General features: G+C 31.5%; 2 protein-coding genes across 9 annotated transcripts; one reads left to right on the forward strand and one right to left on the reverse strand.

Moving 5' to 3' along the window:
• The first annotated feature begins 11,816 nt into the window (after window positions 1-11,816).
• On the forward strand, window positions 11,817-15,856 carry LOC136776941 (uncharacterized). 4 transcript variants are annotated; one of them, XM_066732881.1, is made up of 7 exons: window positions 11,817-11,847; window positions 12,328-12,535; window positions 12,595-12,829; window positions 12,906-13,134; window positions 13,214-13,533; window positions 13,601-13,721; window positions 13,791-15,856. In XM_066732881.1, the coding sequence occupies exons 2-7, from the start codon at window positions 12,379-12,381 to the stop codon at window positions 14,250-14,252; spliced, it is 1,524 nt and encodes a 507-aa protein (XP_066588978.1). In that variant the 5' UTR covers window positions 11,817-11,847; window positions 12,328-12,378; the 3' UTR covers window positions 14,253-15,856. The 4 variants fall into 4 exon arrangements, with proteins under 4 accessions (XP_066588978.1, XP_066588977.1, XP_066588979.1 ...); XM_066732880.1 differs by lacking the exon at window positions 11,817-11,847 and adding an exon at window positions 11,914-11,951; XM_066732882.1 differs by lacking the exon at window positions 11,817-11,847 and having other exon boundaries at window positions 11,963-12,535; window positions 13,214-13,344; window positions 13,423-13,533.
• LOC136776942 (probable basic-leucine zipper transcription factor Q) lies at window positions 15,682-20,183 on the reverse strand. Of its 5 annotated transcripts, none has more exons than XR_010823191.1 (14): window positions 20,119-20,183; window positions 19,159-19,463; window positions 18,757-19,083; window positions 18,494-18,664; window positions 18,243-18,428; window positions 17,948-18,112; window positions 17,789-17,891; window positions 17,359-17,656; window positions 17,068-17,248; window positions 16,880-16,984; window positions 16,606-16,789; window positions 16,243-16,544; window positions 15,878-16,167; window positions 15,682-15,819 (listed from the first exon to the last, which is right to left on the reverse strand). XR_010823191.1 is itself a non-coding variant. In XM_066732883.1 (6 exons), the coding sequence occupies exons 2-6, from the start codon at window positions 19,159-19,161 to the stop codon at window positions 18,125-18,127; spliced, it is 705 nt and encodes a 234-aa protein (XP_066588980.1). In that variant the 5' UTR covers window positions 19,162-19,463; window positions 20,119-20,183; the 3' UTR covers window positions 17,998-18,124. The 5 variants fall into 5 exon arrangements, 2 of the variants coding, with proteins under 2 accessions (XP_066588980.1, XP_066588981.1); XR_010823189.1 differs by having other exon boundaries at window positions 16,606-16,800; XR_010823190.1 differs by having other exon boundaries at window positions 16,606-16,800; window positions 17,359-17,721.
• Between the last annotated feature and the right edge of the window lie 263 nt (window positions 20,184-20,446).

The raw sequence follows: 20,446 nt of genomic DNA on the forward strand, positions 1-20,446 counted from the left end.
AGCTTTGCTTAAATCATGATAGTGGATTATTCACAAAGAAAAATCGGTTTGAAAATTAGGACAGCCAAACTTGCTGTATAAGAGAGTAGTGCCTCGACGGCCGTATATACATGTTATTATCTACTTTTTTCTGTACTTGCCGTCGAGACACTACCGTGTCTCTTGAAATAAAGTGACAGTTTTAGGGCCGGTTTTTCCACCTATTGGTAAAATTTATCTGCTTGGTAAAATTTACAAACTGTAGTAAATTCTATTCAATTTCAAGCTTTACCAAACGGATAAATTTATCCAGACGTTTGCCAATAGGTGGAACAACCGGCCCTTAATCTTACTGACAGCTGATATACTGATGGTATAAGTGAATAAATAAAGTGACGAAATTTGTAAAATGTACATAAAAATAATTTTTAAAATTATATAAAGGACTGAACATTTTAGATAAGTATAACAATAAATTTTATAATATAAAATGTAAGATATAAATATTTTGTGGTACTTTGTGGGATTTTATTTCAGATTAAATTATAGTAATGTGTTTACTATGTCACTGTGCTGAGAATGGAGCTATGCAGATTTTCAAAATTAAAATAAAGGAATAGACTAAACATAATGTGGTTATTGTGTCATCGTTGAGATTCAAACTATGTTAATTGAGACGGATAATAAAATAAACGAGTGAAAAAACTGGGTAAATACAATAATAAATAAAGAAGCTGACAAATTAGATATATAATATAAAATGTAAGATATTTTATAGTACTTTCTGGGATTTTATTTCAGATTAAATTATAATAATGTGTTTACTATGTCACTACTGAGGATGGAGCTATGTGGATTGAACATTAAAATGAAAGGAATAGATTCACCATATTATGGTTACTGTGTCATCGCTGAGGATCAAACTGTGTTAATTGAGATGAATATTAAAATAAACAAGTCAACACAATGGGTAAGTACGATACAAATAAAGAAGCTGACAGATTACATTTGTAATTTCAAATGTAAGATTTTATATAGTACTTTTTGGGATTTTGTTTCAGATTAAATTATTGTAAAGTGTTTACTATGTCAATGCTGAGAATGGAGCTATGTGGATTGAACATTAAAACAAAAGGAATAGATTCACCATAATGTTGTTTCTGTTTCATCGCTGATGAGGATCAAACTGTGTTAATTGAGACAGACATTAAAATAAATGAGTCAGCAATTTGGGTAAATACAATAATAAATAAAGAAAATGACATAATAGATATATAATATAAAATGTAAGATGTTTTATAGTACTTTGTGGGATTTTGTTTCAGATTAAATTATAGTAATGTACGTGTGTTTACTGTATCACTGCTGAGGATGAAGCTATGTGGATCGAACATTAAAAAAAGAATAGATTGACCATAATGTGGTTACTGTGTCATCGCTGAGGATCAAACTGTGATAATTGAGATGAATATTAAAACAATGAAGCTGACAGATTAGATATATAATATAACATGTAAGATATTTTACAGTACTTTGTGGGATTTTATTTAAAGTTAATATATGTAAAATAAAATTTTTGTTTTCTTTTTACAATTGTATCTATATTAATTACTATATGTTGCAAACTCTTAAAATTAAGCCTCTGCTTTTATTAGCAAACTAATAGTTCCACACGGCAGTGATGCCAGAATCAAGCTTTTAGCAACAAAAATGAAGATAAGCGCTAGCAAGCAGCAGTATAGAAAATTTAAAGGGAAGCGGTACAAACACAACTATGCCTGGAGAGCATAGGTGTGATTTGGACTTCAGGCAACATTGGCTTTAGAAGAAGAGCGACTACCGCTAACCGTGACATTTTTACGTGTCATCCGTGTGATGTGGTCCTACGTTTACCTAAAAACTCAAAGCAAATAAAAATGCTTTTCCTAAATTGATTTTTAATTTTGATAAAATGGTCAAATGTAGCCATTAATTAATTAGATTTGGTAATAAATACAGAAAATGCGTTTTATTATAACAAATGAGTTGAGGTAAAATAAACTCAATGTTTTTATATTAATCTGTTAACAAATGCATTTTTTTATTTATTATTGAGTCCAATAAATTAATGGTTATTAAAAAAAAATCCTTGTAATGAAAAAAAAAATTTAAAAATTTTAAACTTCACCATGACTCGAACACGAGCCCACCGCATCATAAACGGCACCCTTACCGCCTGCGCTACAGCGCTCACTTGATGTACCAAGAGCAAAACAGCCTTTTAAAGACTGACTACAATTATTTCTCTAACTCGTCATAAACGATCAAGAATTAGCTGCAATAATAAATACATTTATCTCCACAGCATTATTGCACTAAATTTATTATGTTTTTAATTTGAAGCATATATTTTACATGAAGATACGATACTTTAAGGGTGTTCATGCAATACTCTAAATACAAAACTATTCATATGCTCGTTTATCATAGTTATTCGACTACATATAACAAATATTATAATATTACTTAATTAATTTATGATAGTTGAGCATATGAATAGTTTTTATATAAAGTACTGAATGGTTACCCTTAAATTAACATATCTTCATGCAAAATGTATGCTTCAAATTAAAAACAATAAATTTAATACAATAATGCTATGTAGATAAATGTATTTATTATTACAGCTAATTCTTGATCATTTATGACGAATTAATAAAAGAATTGTAGTCAGTTTTTAAAAAGCCTGTCTTGCTCTTGGTACATCAAGCGAGCGCTGTAGCGCAGGTGGTAAGGTTGCCGTTTATCATGTGGTGGGCTCGTGTTCGAGTCTTGGTGAAGATTAAAATTTTTTCATTTTTTGTTTCATTACAAAGAATTTTTTTTTTAATAACCGTTAACTTATTGGACTCAATAATAAATAAAAAAATGCATTTGTTAACAAATTAATATAAAAACATTGAGTTTATTTTACCTCAACTCATTTGTTATAATAAAACGCATTTTTTGTATTTATTACCAAATCTAATTAATTAATGGCTACATTTGACCATTTTATCAAAATTAAAAATCAATTTAGGAAAAGCATTTTTATTTTATTTATTCACTTATACCATAAGTACATCAACTGTCAGATAGATCAAAGCTGTCACTACTCCTTATTTCTTTATTACACTTTATTTTTCCGTATACTAACATTTGTCTTCGTTCACGCCGTTCACGGTGACAAGCTGTGAATATAATATATATAATTTTTGATATATTACGTTCTGCATTTAAGATGGCTACTGACGTATTTCCGCTGGCAGTATACTTTGTGCAGTCTGCATTCCTTATATCAAAATTCACTTACTATAGAGCGTAGTACTATTCAAGATGGCGGACTTGGCAACCTTGGCATGTGAAAAGAAAATTGTTGTAACGTAGGTTTGAAATCGGGCAAATTTATAGATACGAACTGTAAAGCACAGTGATTATAAATATCTCTTGTTTTTGTCGATGGCATTATTTTTGCAGAGTGTGCAAATTTTTTCACTTGTACTTTAAAAGTTTTTGCAATTTTTTTATTTTCATCAACCACATGATTGTGTGCTTTGCTGACAGTGAATTGGTCCGCGCATCCCATTCTTTTGACAATTTTTGCCCTACCTGGGCATATATTTTTCAAGCTACATCTAAAATATCTATTAAAAATATAATAAATATATAATTTACAAAACTGTTTGCAAATAAAAATTACTTGAATAGTTGTTAGGATATTTATACATATTACTTATATTATGGTAGCACCATTCTTTTGAGTATAACATCTTACCTTGTGATAAGAATATTCGTCTGGAAAATTGTCTGCGTTTTCAAGAGACATTTTGTGGCTAAATATTCTATGTGCACCTTCTGAATGTTGAATGAAGACTGGGAACTATGCCTTTGGTATATTATTAAACTTATTGTAGATATTGTTTACATTTTGGTTTTTCTCATCTTAACCGCTTCAGAGAACAAGTGCTGCACGACTTGTTTGATGATACCGCCAAAGCTTTAAAAAAATGCCGATAAAGCTTCTTGGCGTAGTTAAATAGACACTGTATGACATTTATGCTAAAGGCTTATACTAAATTTTGTTAATGTTTTCATTAATTTTTGCATTATTTCAATTAACATCATCTTAGAATTGACCTTTTTCAGAAAAGGAAGACTGATTTTACAAATTAACATCATTTGTAGTAATGATATAATTACATATTATATTTTATAACAAATATGATTTCTTTTCAAAATAATATTAAAAAATGTGTAATATTCCTACAGTAATCTTTGAAATACATTAAGAAATAGATTTGATTTAACCCATACAAATCATACCACAAAAGAAAAACGTACGATAATAGGAAATAGAACTATTTAAAAATATATAGAAATAAATTCATTTACTATTTTAGTATAACGTGGAATTTACATTTTGTAAAGAAGTAATGTTAAATATTAATAGAAGTTAAAGTAGGAAGATTTTGTAACAAAGACGAAAAAATTATTTATGCATCGTTTAAAATTCCTTTTTGTTTTTTCAAATCTATAGTATTTGGAAAAATAGAAACGTTAAATATCCCGCTTGCAAACTTGATCATTTTTGCAGCAATTAATAAATGAAAAGCTCTGAAAATTCATAAACTAATTTCCAATTGGCGTAAGAAATATTTTCAAGGAAATAAACCTAGTGGGGCTTGCGAACCAGGTTTATCATGCATAATTACTTATATTCAAGGAAATTATATAAAAATTACTTTTAGTTTGACTTTTATTTTCTTCTTCAATCCATGATCAAAAGTGATTATATTATTTAAATAACCAAATTATAAATATGTAGGAGGGAGGGGGGGGATTCACTTTCACCAAAACATGACATAGTTGCTCTTTAAATTTATATACAACATTCCTATACAATTCTCTATATATAAATTATTTATTTAAAAAATGGATTTACAATGAACAAAGTATACACGCGCTGTTTCCTTTCTCAGTGAAATAAAGTAGACATGAGGATATATATATACATATATACATAGTCTACAAAATAATATTCGATTTAAGACACACTGAAATATTTATATCTATCCTCATGTTGAATAAGTTCATTCAATATTTCACGGATAGTATTATTAAATTGTAATAATACGATGTTGGCTTTTAAAATTTAAAAAATGCCTATAACTATATAAAAAATAAATATAACTCCTTACAGTAATACAAGTCAGTATTTCATTATAAGTATAAAACCGGAAAGGCAAGTTATATTGCTCTGAAAGCATCTGTGTAAGTATCGCAAAAAGTAGTTAAACCAAATATAAATCAGCCATTTATATCAAGCAATAGAAAGACTATAAAATTCATTTCTTCAAACATTAAAAAAAAAATACTTTCAATAAAGTCATGTGAAATGAAATAATTTAAGCTTACAACATATATATAACAGTAAACAATTTCTGTACTTACAAAAAAGCAATTGTATACTTTAAAATATTACTAATATATAATGACTGATTTTAACTGTATATAATCTACTGCTATCATCAGTAGCGTCATACAGGAGATATTTACTGAAGCAATAACTGCAATATAAAATATTGATTTTGAATGCTTAGTTTACTTAAATTGTTGGTAATAAATATATATATTAACCGTTGAGTTTGCAAGAAATTTATATGAATAATAAAAATATATTAAAAATGTGCTTTTCTTTAATTAAATAATTTAATAAATTCTTCAGGCGAGATTAGATTTAAAATTTAACAGACAAATCTTCCTGACAAATTGTAAACTAATCCATTTTTGTATTTTTCTACACATTTAGCCGGCCATCCTGTGTATGCACACACTTTCCAGTACAATAATTTAAGGAATACAGACGGTCACTTGTAGCTTAAAAATATTGTAGAAAATATTCTCTTGCCAGGTATTTGTAAATGTTTAATACTAATAAAATTTAATGATCATAAACAATATATGTTAAATACAAAATTAAACCTACAGCATCATAAACCAAGTACTGGAGAGTATCTTTTCATAAATGTCATTTTAGTCGACTTTGCATTTTAAAGGCGATCTATAAGTATATGCAATTTTTAGTGAAAATTATTGGTAAAATTATTGTATAAAGTTGTGATAATTTACTTACAACAGAGCTGTTTCAGCTTTATCGAAAGAATCAGTGATGGACTTATTAATCTTTCCTTATAATTGACGAGTTAGGCCTTTCTATAATTGTTTCTTGCTTCATGACGAGTCATTTGCATTAAGGTAGTCTTAATGAAAATGTCTGACTACTAATAATGAGCATCAGTCCACATGCTTCAGGAATTAACGGCATAGCACTCAATAAATCTATGGGTTCCTTCAAGTCTGCTATTGACATACATTCAAGATAACAATCTTGTTAGTGTCCCCCTAATTAGGTGACCATTGCAATGATTCTGCAAATAAAATATTATATTTGTTGATTTAAAGAAGTGATATATAACATAATATTTAGGCAAAGATCTTACTATGATGAGAAGCAGTTTTTGACTTAGATTAAACAATGATTTCAACAGTGCGCTCTATTCAGGATTTGAAAAGCTTATTATGCACATAGTAACTATTGATTGAAGATAAAATTATTCTGTGAACTCAAGCCTTTTTATCACAGTATCCAGCTTCTTCGCAGTCTCTCAACGGTTCTTACTCTACCACTAGCTTATCACTACTTGCATTTACAATACCTAAATTGGAAACACTACATGTAATAATTATATTGTGTAAAATGCTAGGGATATTGAATAATATGCGAAGTTGTTTACCTTAATGCATATCAGCTTGTACTGCTGAACATATCTACTTCATATAATTTTAAGATAGTTAATGTTAAGGACACATATAAGGCAAAATAGTTCATTTGTATTTGCCCGCAGTTGTTACAATTGCATTTTTGAATTCCTAGATCTTTTTAAGCGAAAAGGGATATCACTTTAATATTTAATATGTCAATTGCACAATAATAATTCATCTGAATGTGGCTCTACGTGTGCCTCCTTTTCCTATATATATATTTAAAAGAATAATGAAAAATTTACCAGCAACCTGCAACAAATATTTTACACAAAGCATCGTTTTCCTTTGCATTAAGAAAATTGTAATTCAATTAAATAATTATTACTGACCTGACATTTATTGTTATCGCCAAACAACAATAACATGCAATCTGACAGTTTATATCAACGTTGCCGGATTGTGAATATTAATTAAAATATCCTCCGCTAGAGGTGCTAATAGGCTGCGCGAACTTTAGCCATTTTCACGTGACTATGTAGAGTGGATGCGCCTGACCAAACAATTTTTAGGCCAAATGTCCGGTTACCAATTTAACTTGCCTAGACGCCGAGATATTTAATTTTTGTTGCGCGCCTTCATTTTGAAGTCGCGCAATCGAGTTTAGCTTCACTGTCATCTGTTATCCCCACCACTGCGCTTGGCCGGGCACGCTACACTTTTCGGTCGGTCGGGAGGACTTTAATTATAAAATTTTTAAAGAAGCTCATAATTTATTTAAACAGCATTTGGTACTGTAATGCTATATGACATGCCCTACCGATTGCACTTTTAAAAATGTCTCTACTTGGTATATTACCACCGTAAACTAATGAAGACTTTGAGGCATTGTTACAAAAAATCTGTACAATATATTTTGATAATTTTTTTAGAAACATGCGTTTTTTCAAGCGCTTTCTTTAGGTGTCTTCAAATTTTGAATATATTGATAATTCGCTTGTTGGCAGACTTAATTAACAAATAAAAAAGTTTAAATTTTCTTTAAAAAATCCTGGTAGCCGCAAAAATAACAATTATCAACAAATTCTTGCAGAATATTCTTATTTAGGCTCCCTTTATTGCAAAAAAAATCGGGGATGATCTTGAATGGCTGCATTAGTCTGTGCAATCATTCAAAGATTCGACGAATTTTTAATTAACTTTTCAATTATGCAAAAGCTATTGCATGTACAAGGGTAGGGTGTTACACACGTAATTCTAATAGGTTAAATTAACTTTTTGTAAAATATCATTAAGATTGAACAATTACAACCATTGAAAACTATTAGGTGCCAAAATTCAGTTTTACCTGATGGTTTTTTTTAATTTGCAGGAGTAATATTGCAATTAAAGAAATCACGCAAGGTGAACTTTATAGGAAATTTTATGGCGAATATATTATTCGTAGTACAATTTTTACGAAAAACCGTTAGTTTTTGAGATAAACGCAAATCTTTGGGGAAACACGCAGCTTTTTCGCGATTTTTTTCACATTTTTGTTTATAACTAAAGAAGCACACCTTTCTGCACGCGAGTATCATAGCATCTTATTCCTCACACCTTTCCCGACCGATTAAAATTTTTTTTAGCCCTCTACCTCTTACATCCAGTTTGATGTTCATTCTCAGGTAATTCGCCTGGACTAATCGGAATTCATTGCAAAAAGTGAACTAGCACGTCAAAATTCTAATGAATATTACATTGAAGCTATATAAACATCATTTTTTATAGTTTTTGTTACATTGTAACAATGCTGCAATATTTTTCTTCAAGTTTATTCACGCTATATGAAACTACAATGTTTTGTTTTTAAATTGAATTCTTGCATATGCCATTATTATTATAAGTTCGTTTAAGGGGATGCATTGAGCGACTCAAACACTCATTCAAGTTTATCTTCCAAACTATTAGGAATATGAACTTTTTTGTAGAGATTAAATTTACTCTTTTGACTGTACTGAAGCGCGCTACCAACTCGATTTCTCAAAATTATAAAAAAAAGTTTTTATAAAAATTATAAATACTTGTAATTTTGTTGGTCATAATAACATTGAAAGTAGGCCTTGTAGCGCGCTAAAGAAAAGTTCTATGACTAATTTGAGACCAAGAAGAAACAAATATACCTAAAAATGTGGAAGATTTTTTTGAAAAACTAAATTAGCTATTGAAAGACAAGTTTGACACTGTTTTACCGACCGAGAAGTTTCACAGTGCGTTAGACAAGGACAGGCCTATTCAAGGTTGCCAAGTGTAGTACTTTCGGTACTACCGTAGTACCCAAAAGCGACATATCCTATAGCGTAGTACTATTTTGGGTACTACGCTATAGTCGCTGCTGATACTACTGGTCGGCGGAAATACGTCAGAGGGTAGAGACTGTAGAGGGACCGCAATATAGATATTTCTAATTACTAATTTCAAAATACATAATGCATGGTCCGTGAGCCAAGACAAATGTTAGTATATACATACCACAAGTTATAAAGTAATATAAAGAAATAAAGTGACAGTTTTAATCTTACTGACAGCTGATGTACTGATGGTATAAGTGAATAAATAAAGTGACGAAATTTGTAAAATGTACATAAAAATAATTTTTAAAAGTATATAAAGGACTGAACATTTTAGATAAGTATAACAATAAATTTTATAATATAAAATGTAAGATATAAATATTTTGTGGTACTTTGTGGGATTTTATTTCAGATTAAATTATAGTAATGTGTTTACTATGTCACTGTGCTGAGGATGGAGCTATGCAGATTTTCAAAATTAAAATAAAGGAATAGACTAAACATAATGTGGTTATTGTGTCATCGTTGAGATTCAAACTATGTTAATTGAGACGGATAATAAAATAAACGAGTGAAAAAACTGGGTAAATACAATAATAAATAAAGAAGCTGACAAATTAGATATATAATATAAAATGTAAGATATTTTATAGTACTTTCTGGGATTTTATTTCAGATTAAATTATAGTAATGTACGTGTGTTTACTGTATCACTGCTGAGGATGAAGCTATGTGGATCGAACATTAAAAAAAAAGAATAGATTCACCATAATGTGGTTACTGTGTCATCGCTGAGGATCAAACTGTGATAATTGAGATGAATATTAAAATAAAGAAGCTGACAGATTAGATATATAATATAACATGTTAGATATTTTACAATACTTTGTGGGATTTTATTTAAAGTTAATATATGTAAAATAAAATTTTTGTTTTCTTTTTACAATTGTATCTATATTAATTACTATATGTTGCAATCTCTTAAAATTAAGCCTCTGCTTTTATTAGCAAACTAATAGTTCCACACGGCAGTGATGCCAGAATCAAGGTTTTAGCAACAAAAATGAAGATAAGCGCTAGCCAGCAGGAGTATAGAAAATTTAAAGGGAAGCGGTACAAACACAACTATGCCTGGAGAGCATAGGTGTGATTTGGACTTCAGGCAACATTGGCTTTAGAAGAAGAGCGACTACCGCTAACCGTGACGTTTTTACGTGTTATCCGTGTGAAGTGGTGCTGCGTTTACCTAAAAACTCAAAGCAAATAAAAATGCTTTTCCTAAATTGATTTGTAATATTGATAAAATGGTCAAATGTAGCCATTAATTAATTAGATTTGGTAATAAATACAGAAAATGCGTTTTATTATAACAAATGAGTTGAGGTAAAATAAGCTCAATGTTTTTATATTAATCTGTTAACAAATGCATTTTTTTATTTATTATTGAGTCCAATAAATTAATGGTTATTAAAAAAAAAATTCCTTGTAATGAAAAAAAAAATGAAAAAATTTTAAACTTCACCAAGACTCGAACACGAGCCCACCGCATGACAAACGACAACCTTACCACCTGCGCTACAGCGCTCACTTGATGTACCAAGAGCAAAACAGCCTTTTAAAGACTGACTACAATTCTTTCACTAACTCGTCATAAACGATCAAGAATTAGCTGCAATAATAAATACATTTATCTCCACAGCATTATTGCACTAAATTTATTATGTTTTTAATTTGAAGCATACATTTTACATGAAGATACGATACTTTAAGGATGTTCATGCAATACTTTAAATACAAAACTATTCATATGCTGGTTTATCATAGTTATTCGACTACATATAACAAATATTATAATATTACTTAATTAATTTATGATTGTTGAGCATATGAATAGTTTTGTATATAGAGTACTGAATGGTTTTAAATTATCATATCTTCATGCAAAATGTATGCTTCAAATTAAAAACAATAAATTTAGTACAATAATGCTATGTAGATAAATGTATTTATTATTACAGCTAATTCTTGATCGTTTATGACGAGTTAGTGAAAGAATTGTAGTCAGTCTTTAAAAGGCTGTTTTGCTCTTGGTAAATCAAGTGAGCGCTGTAGCGCAGGCGGTAAGGTTGCCGTTTGTCATGCGGTGGGGTCGTGTTCGAGTCTTGGTGAAGTTTAAAATTTTTTCATTTTTTTTTCATTACAAGGAATTTTTTTTTTAATAACCATTAATTTATTGGACTCAATAATAAATAAAAAAATGCATTTATTAACAGATTAATATAAAAACATTGAGTTTATTTTACCTCAACTCATTTGTTATAATAAAACGCATTTGTTGTATTTATTACCAAATCTAATTAATTAATGGCTACATTTGACCATTTTATCAAAATTAAAAATCAATTTAGGAAAAGCATTTTTATTTTATTTATTCACTTATACCATAAGTACATCAGCTGTCAGATAGATCAAAGCTGTCACTACTCCTTATTTCTTTATTACACTTTATTTTTCCGTATAAAAAACATTTGTCTTCGTTCACGCCGTTCACGGTGACAGGCTGAGAATATAATATATATAATTTTTGATATATTACGTTCTGCATTTAAGATGGCTAGTGACGTATTTCCGCTGGCAGTATACTTTGTGCAGTCTGCATTCCTTATATCAAAATTCACTTACTATAGAGCGTAGTACTATTCAAGATGGCGGACTTGGCAACCTTGGGCCTATTAGCTCTCTCGCTTTAGAAGAGGTACCTACTCTCTCCCCACCATTCCCCGCTAAACAAACCAACTCTCCTTCACACAGCAAGATGGATGGCTAACGCTGCCTATCGATGCGATTCCCTAGCGCAATGCAAGAATAAATCATTATTTCTAGATTTTAGGGTTAGGTTTTCGCAAAACCGACCTTGTACCGAGCTTCCATATCATTTCCGACAGCTACTATAAATTTCTTAAATCATTTTATCATCTACAAGTCTCAAAAAACTTGAATTAGTTGACGAAAATGTGACTCGTAGTAGCCGACGCTGATCGCTAAGTTGTGTAGCGCATCAGCGTCGCCTGCAACGAGTCACGCTTTCGCCAACTAATTCAAGTTTTTTGAGACCATTAATGGTTAATCGCTTAGATAGCGAAGACCAATATAAATAAGAGAAAAAAAAAAAAAAAATACTTAAGTCTGACTTAAATATAAGTAACGACTATGAATACCGGCCTATGTTAAACAGTGTCACACATTTTTCCTAATTGGAAGCTGGAAAAGCACCACAATCTAGAATATGGAAATGGTGAACAAAATTAAAGTCTTAATAAGAGTTAAACCAACATTTAATGAGTCAACTAAGATTAATAAAAAATATTGGAAGATTACTGGGAATAAAATTTCTACTATTAATGTCAACTGTTTACAACGCAGAAGCACAGAATTTGAGTTTGGTATGATTTTTTTTTTTAATATCCTTTGTTAAATTTTATTTTAATCTTATAATTTTCAGATCGGATCTATGTAGAAAACTCTAAAACGTCTACTATTTTTAATGAAAATATAGAACCAATTATTGCCAGTGGATTAGAAGGAATTAGCTCTACTATTGTAACTTATGGTCACACAAATAGCGGTAAATCGTATACCATGATGGGAAGAAACAAGAATCTTGGTATATTACCATTGGCCTGCCATTCATTATTTAATCATGTGAATAATTCACAAAACTATACATTTTTAATCAAGTAAGTTTAAATCAAATACAGAACTAAGAAGTTTGTAGTTCTGCTAAAATGTATTAATTTTTTTTTTTCATACAAGGGTATCATGTGTTCAGGTGTATAATGAAATAATATATGACCTTTTGGATAACATGAATGTAGTCGATATACTTGAAAAGAAAAAAGTTAATAATATAAATTGTGCCGAGCTAACAGTAACTTCTGCAATAAATCTTATCCAGATTATTGACACAGCTAATAAGAAACGTAAAACTAGTAGAACTAATATGAATATTTGTAGCAGCCAAAGTCATGTCATTTTTCGTATAGTAAATATAAAGAATTAATTACCATTTTAAAATTGGTTAAGTTTATTTATTTAATTTATGTATCTTAATATTTCTCTAGATTATTGAAAGCTGCCAACATTCTGTAAATGATGATGATGAAATCCACATATCACATTTAAATTTTGTAGATCTAGCAGGATCTGAAAAGCTGAAAGACACAAAAGCTACTGGGACCTTACAAAAAGAAGGGTCCAAAATTAATCTCTCTCTAACCCATCTAAGTACTGTGATTAGAAGTTTAAATTGTAAGGCGTATGTCAATTTTAGGGACAGCAAGCTCACACGGATTTTAAAAGAATCGTTAAGTGGAGAGGGCATAACCATGTTTATATGCACCATAACATTGGAGTCATTGGAAGAAACATATACAACTTTAGAGTGAGTACATTCATACATTTATTATTTTTATAATTACATTATGTCTTTATTTTTATTTTCATAATAGATTTGGTTCCAACGCTAGGACAATAGAAAATAAACTACCGATAATCAAAAAAGTTCTATCAAGTAAGGGACAACTAAAAACTAAACTTGAAGCTATCAATAATTTGGAAAAAGAAGTAAAAGTAAGTTAATTATATGTTTAAACAATTTATGATTAAAATATACATGCTTTAATCTTTAAATATTTTCAGATTTTAAAGCAAAAGTCAGAGGTAGAAAAGGCACCACATAATAAAACTATCATCAATTTAAAACAGTTAAATCTTCAACAGTTAAGGTCGGAAATTATTTATAGTCCAAACATTAGAAAAAATTTCTCTAAGACCAATTTACAAATCAACAAAGAAGTTTCCAAAACATCATTACCACATGCAAGCAAATGTTCATTACGGTTTTCCGAAGCAAATGTTGCTACAGTTAAATTAAATATCAGACAATCCAAAGATTTTAATATCGGAGAAGAGAATCAAAGAAGAAAATCAATTGCAGATTCAACGCAAAATGATGCGAATGAATTGAATACATATAATGGAATCATCGAAAAACTTGAGATTCAAATAAAGCAATTGAATAAGGAACTCTTAGAGAAAGACAAAACTTGCGGATCAGGAGCTTGGAAAACTTTGCAGCATTTCATCCGAGGTGAAGCTTGACTGGCGCTACTAAAAAAGAAAGAATTGTGGTGTAAAAATAGATTTTTGTAATTAATTATTGTTGAATAAGCAACGTACTTTCTTCGTTTGGTCGTGTTAGGAGCCAATTCTATCGTGAATATTACGAATATACGTGTTGCTAACAGTGTATCGAGCATCTGAAAAATATCCTTGCGTTAAATACATATTTTAAAAGAAAAATATACAAATAACCATTTGAGAATTACCTCAGCGCTGCATTTTACAAGCAAAGAGTGCGTGAATTTATCAAGTAAGGCAGTTCCACTCTGTCTGCTAATTTGAGCCTGGTCCCCAAAAAGTTGATCGTTGTTAGTTTCAGAGACTCCTGACATTATCATGCATTGAACAGCAGGCCAGTCATTTAACAATCTTCCGAACGCTTTTCGACTGAAGCGAGGAGGTTCCAAATCTTGATCAGGCATATCAGAATCTGCGCTCAAACCTATAAGAAGTGCTGCATGAAACACGCATTCTGTATCAAGACTAAATGACAAATGTTTGCATTAAAAAGCGAAAAGAAACATACCATCGGATGAAGGTGGTTTTCGGCTAGCTGACGTTGAGTGTCGTGGTACCGATCTAAATTGGCGTTGTTCCACCAATTGTCTGCCTACTGTTTGCACCAGGAAAAGCAGAATATTTTTCCCACGTGAATTTATCTCTTCGTAGCTAAATCTGTATTAGTTACGAGACGACATAGTAAATCATAACGTGCGCCTTGGTGTCCTGCTATTAAAGCGCGACATTTGCATTTTTCCCAACAATCGCAGTAAGCTGTAGGTGAAGCAATTTTCAATTTACAATCGTGACCCCTGTAGCAAACTCTTGCACATTCTGTGCAACAGCACAAAGATCCGCTAAATCCGCACGTTCTACATTCAAAGATATCTTGATTGATATGCTTTTCTCCTGTCCAAGTAAAACTGCACGTGTCATTGCAGCAGGTGACAAATAGTGGGGAAAAATCCGGGCTTGCGTCGGCTGGTAAAATCATGCTGGAGCATTCCTTTGAATCTTTACAGACACGCTGGATTGTGTTCAAAATAATCAGAGCGACGTGATATGCGCGAACGGAAACTGCCAGCATCAGCGGGGTTTGACCTTGTGCATCCCTGAATGTAAAATAAGCATTCGAATGGTAATACAAAATGGTTGAAAAATACGCACTTTGCTACGAGAAGTTCCTTTAAATGCGATGCTAAAACTGGACTCTCGCACAAATATTTTAGTATGATCATTCCTTCTTTCGACTGAATCGGTTATGTATGTGTTGTTGGGTGCTGCACAAGCGTTGGTTTTATTCGTCATTGAAATGCTAGCTGCCCCAATGTTGAGCAGACTGCCTTCTTCACCCGATATACTGTCGAATTGGCTCCTCGATGGGTGCTGAGGTACCATCAATGTCAGTTTGCTCTACTTGCGGTTGCATGGACTGCTGCTGCCAATTAGTGTTGTTCCCATAAGTGGCTTGATAGTACCATTGCTTGCCCCAGTAATCCTGATGAAGTTTGTTTGTCCGAACTGAGACTCCAACCTCTATCTATATCTAAATAGAAAAAGTGTATGAAATAAAAAGCTTTCAAAGATTAACAGTTTATCAATACCTTTCAATCGAGTCTGTCTTGGCATGTCACCTTACAAACTCAAACGTAATTTATCTCCAGTCAGTGCGGTACTTTTTCAGATGCATTTTTCATATCCGCTCCCCATTTCTGCCATAGTGTTTCAATAAAGAACTTCCTCCCATAACAGCTTCTCATCCTGATTGAAACTCGAAGCCATACCCTCAATATCCCTTAGAATATCATATGGCACACTGCATTTATATTCACATTAACAACTGCTGATACATTTGGATAATCTGGCTTTATTGCAATACGGGCGACGAGCTCATCTAATTATAGATATAACAAAATTTTAATAAAATTCATTATAATATTAAACTATTTTGAAAATTTAATCGACTTACTGCTTCCTCTGCAAAGTATTGCCATGTAAAATGTATCTACAGTAGAAGCAAAAGATTGCTGATTATGAGGCGACGCATCAGGGAAATTAGAGTAACTATTGTATGAAATGGTAGAGAACTTATATGGAGAGTATTTGAAACTTTTTCTGTAATTGTGTATCAGCAATATTTTGAAATATTGGAAAATTTCCTTATTCCGACTGTTTTATCTCTGCACACAATTCTAGACGTGCTCTGACTAGTCTTTTTATCCTTTTCAAGACATCTTCAAAACTTTCATGTGCTAATTCTTTACCGATAAGCTATAAAAATATTAAAAGTAATTTAAATTCATTTTACATATTAACGCAAGGTTATTAATACCTTTTGCTCTTGAAGATCAGAGGCTAAAAAATGTAGACCAGCCATTCTTTGAGCCCATCTATAAGGAGTTCCTAATCCCAATGAGGTAAATGATTATATTTTTGCAACTGATATTGATTTGCAAGGTTTGGACTTTCCACACCCAGATCTAGTGGATATAATTCATAAAGTATTGACTCTGATACTAACATATCCCTGTAATATAATATTTCAATTTATTTTATTATTAGAGGGGGGATATTCAGTATATAAGCGTTAATGAAAAGTTCAATACCCAGCACGAACGCTTCCTGCGGTATCTGTGTCAAGTTTCGATTTTACTGTTACAATTTTCAAGTACATGTCATGTAAGAAAATTGAAGTGTCACAACAGTATTGTCTAGAATGAAAAAATATTTTTAATGTATAATTATTCTTTTCTGTTTATACCGCATTTGCATCGAAGGATCCTCGCTGGCTTACATCTGTAAAGTCCAGTGTAGAAGTGTCAACTTTTTAGATTATTAACTTGGCACAACTAGCCTATCGATGGTGGCTTTAGCAGAGGTAGATGAGACTCTAATTGTCCACTTAGTCTAGCATTCGCAGCTAATCGAAGCTCTCTGTGTAATTCTCATAAAAGTTGGGCTACCTTCGGATCACTCTGCGGCAGAAAATATTTTACTAGTGTGAATTTCAATCTAACGTAGTAACTGTGGTGTTTGAGATAGCTGAGATCTTCAACGATGTGATTGTAGTATTAAAAAGTTTTACCTCGTTATCTGATCTTAAGGACATAAGATCATCAACACGAATGGGCTTTTCTTGATTTAAGGCATTAGTTAAAATACTCAGTTTACGAGCAAGACTGTCTTCAGTTCCTACTTGGAACATTTGTGAAACGCTTTCTCCTTTGGGATTGGATCTTGCTTCAATCGGTGGTGGTGGACTATTGTAATAATATGAAGATGGTGATACCACAAATCCACTTTAATTGAATGAATGGGTGTCTATTCCCAGGCGTTTAGGATGAGAATTACCACCAGCCTCTATTTTTAATCCCTTTAAAGATCTGCAACAAGGATATCAATCGTATGCACTTTGACCCTTTCTACCGTGCTGGATCAAGACTGACCTCTAAACAATTTTTAAGTTAAAAAACATGTTCCTTTATCTCAATAAATGAATACAAACTACTAATTACCTTAAATCTTTGATCGAGTCTTGTTATTTCTCCTTGCAAAATATCTGGTATATCGTTGGCTGATTCTTCTATTTTCTGTTTCTCCAAGGAAGGTGGTAGATTTCTGAAATTAAATATGATTTAACAATAAAACAGAATCTATTATTTCAAGCAACTTACTTTACTTCAGGTCCGAAGAAAGCTCCTGGACAAGGGCCAAAAGTTTATTGCAAAGTATAATTTGCTACAGCTGTTTGTAGATGAGCTTTTACTGCTTCCAAAAGTGGACTGAAGATCTGATGTTCCTTCAAATTGGTTACAGCTGGGCCTACGATACCATCTCCTCTAATCAAAGTTTCAAAATTCCAATTTTATCTTGCAAATGAAATTAGGAATATCAATAATAATATTCTCAACGATTAAAATTACTTTTTAAAAAAATTATTAGTAATATAAGAAATAAAGATTAACTTACCTCAAAATTCCATGTTTCTTGTTGTTGTTGCGAACCATCAATGTCAGATTGCTCTACTTGCGGTTGCATGGACTGCTGCTGCCAATTAGTGTTGTTCCAATAAGTCGCTTGATAGTACCATTGCTTGCCCCAGTAATCCTGATGTGTTTGTTGGAATTGTGTTGTTGTTTCTTCGTTCCTAGCATACTGGAAATTCTCTGATCGTAAGCATTTTGTATATTGGATGGTAACGAAAGAGGCTGCCATTCTACCTGCATATTTGTCGATGGCACTTCCATCATTGAAATTGGCTCCTCCCTATATTCTTGCTGAGGAATGTTCCACTGTTGCTGCTGCTGCTGCGCTTGCTGTTTGTTACCATAATCTTGGTTAGTCGATACATTTTGCTGCTCAAATGCTTCTTCTTCAATAATTTCACCAGTCTGAAATTTTTAAACACAAAATAATATAAATCATCTAATAAATTAAATTAAACTCAGCTTTATTAAAAAATAAAAATTTCACCAATTCATACCTGACACTTATCCACAATTTCTGCTAAATTATTTAGCCAGGCGAGATTTGCAACATCTTCAATTGCGTCTTTGCAAACTGGATCGTGATATCTGATTCTATCACCCAAGACGTATACAGCATTAACAAATGGTCTTTTGCATTTCGATGGTTCGTTAGCAAGATTTATAGCTTTTTGTTCCATGTATAATAATGCTTTCTCCATTAGATATTTATTTATATTACCTTTGAGTTCTTTGTTGTTATTAATTAATTGTTTAATGTGAGTTTCATCGCTTGCTTTATTAATCTCATGGGTTTTTAACTGTTTTTCATATTCTTTATTTTCCTGAAAAATAAAAACAAATTAGTTGAAAATAGTTCTGAAACATTAACAGTGTAATTAAAAATTTTGTATGTATACCATGCTATATATTTAGGAATCTTTTAACACGAAATTAGAGCCCTTACAAGGATTATAACACTTTGTGTCCGACACACGTGGAGCGGTAAATTGATCACAATCAATAATCTGTCGACTAATCACTTCGCGAGTCACGGGAAGAAGGAAGTCAAATTTCGAATCCTTTTTCGGGTGTATTCCGCACGGAATAATCTCGGCTTATTTTTAAATTCGAAAGTTGGCAATAGTAAGCTAAGCCGAAGAAGTGTTCCGAGGCTGACGAAAGTGACATTAGTTTAGCTACCTCCGTGAAGTTGGCCCCCCGACTATTGAATTTTTAATTTCTAATAATTCATATCGTTTGAGAATCGTTTGAGAGAGTTTGAGAGTCCAAGAGTAACATTTGAGAGTTAATAGTTTTCTTAAAAAATAAAAATGAAAGTTGACCGTCAAGTTAGCCCCCACTTTTTTATTTTTCATCAAAATTAAGTTTTAATGAGCCTAATCGATAGAAAATCGTTTGAGAGAAAAAAATATATCCAGTTTTTCGTTTGAGAGTAGATGGATTTGATAGAAAAAGAAAAATACAATTGCATCATTTTGGCGGTATATGTATATGCATTGCAAGCTTCCGCCGTACTTTTGAACATATAGCTTTTAGACAAAAATTAATATTTCGTAACTCTGATAAGAGCCTAATCGATTGAGAATAGTCCGAGAGAGTTTGAGAGTTCAAGATTAACGTTTGAGAGTTAATAGTTTTCTTAAAAAATTAAAATGAAAATTGAGCGCCTAGTTAGCTCTACTTTTTTATTTTTCATCAAAATTAAGTTTTAATGAGCCTAATCGATAGAGAATCGTTTGAGAGAAAGAAATATATCCAGTTTTTCGTGTGAGAGTAGATGGATTTGATAGAAAATGAAAAATAAAATTGCATCATTTTGGCGGTATATGTATATGCATTGCAAGCTTCCGCCGTACTTTTGAACATATAGCTTTTAGATAAAAACGAATATTTCGTAACTCTGATAAGCCTAATCGATTGAGAATCGTTTGAGAGAGAGAGAGAGAAAGAGAAATATATCCAGTTTTTCATTTGGGAGTGCATAGATTTTATAAAAAATGGGTCGTAGACTAAATCGCAGAAAGATATTTTCGCAGAAAAACGCTAACTTCAGGTCAAGAAAATTAATCCGCACAATTGTCGGTAATGCATGCCGGTATTGTCGGTATTTTACGTACTAAGATTGAAGAAAGCTTAAATGGAATATACAAATATTTTGACAGGAAGAGAAGAGGTTAGTGTCAG

The sequence above is a fragment of the Prorops nasuta genome, unplaced genomic scaffold (assembly GCF_024137725.1).
Source record: "Prorops nasuta isolate Cenicafe-Biocafe unplaced genomic scaffold, Cenicafe_Pnas_1.2 PNAS00010, whole genome shotgun sequence".
Taxonomy (NCBI): domain Eukaryota; kingdom Metazoa; phylum Arthropoda; class Insecta; order Hymenoptera; family Bethylidae; genus Prorops; species Prorops nasuta.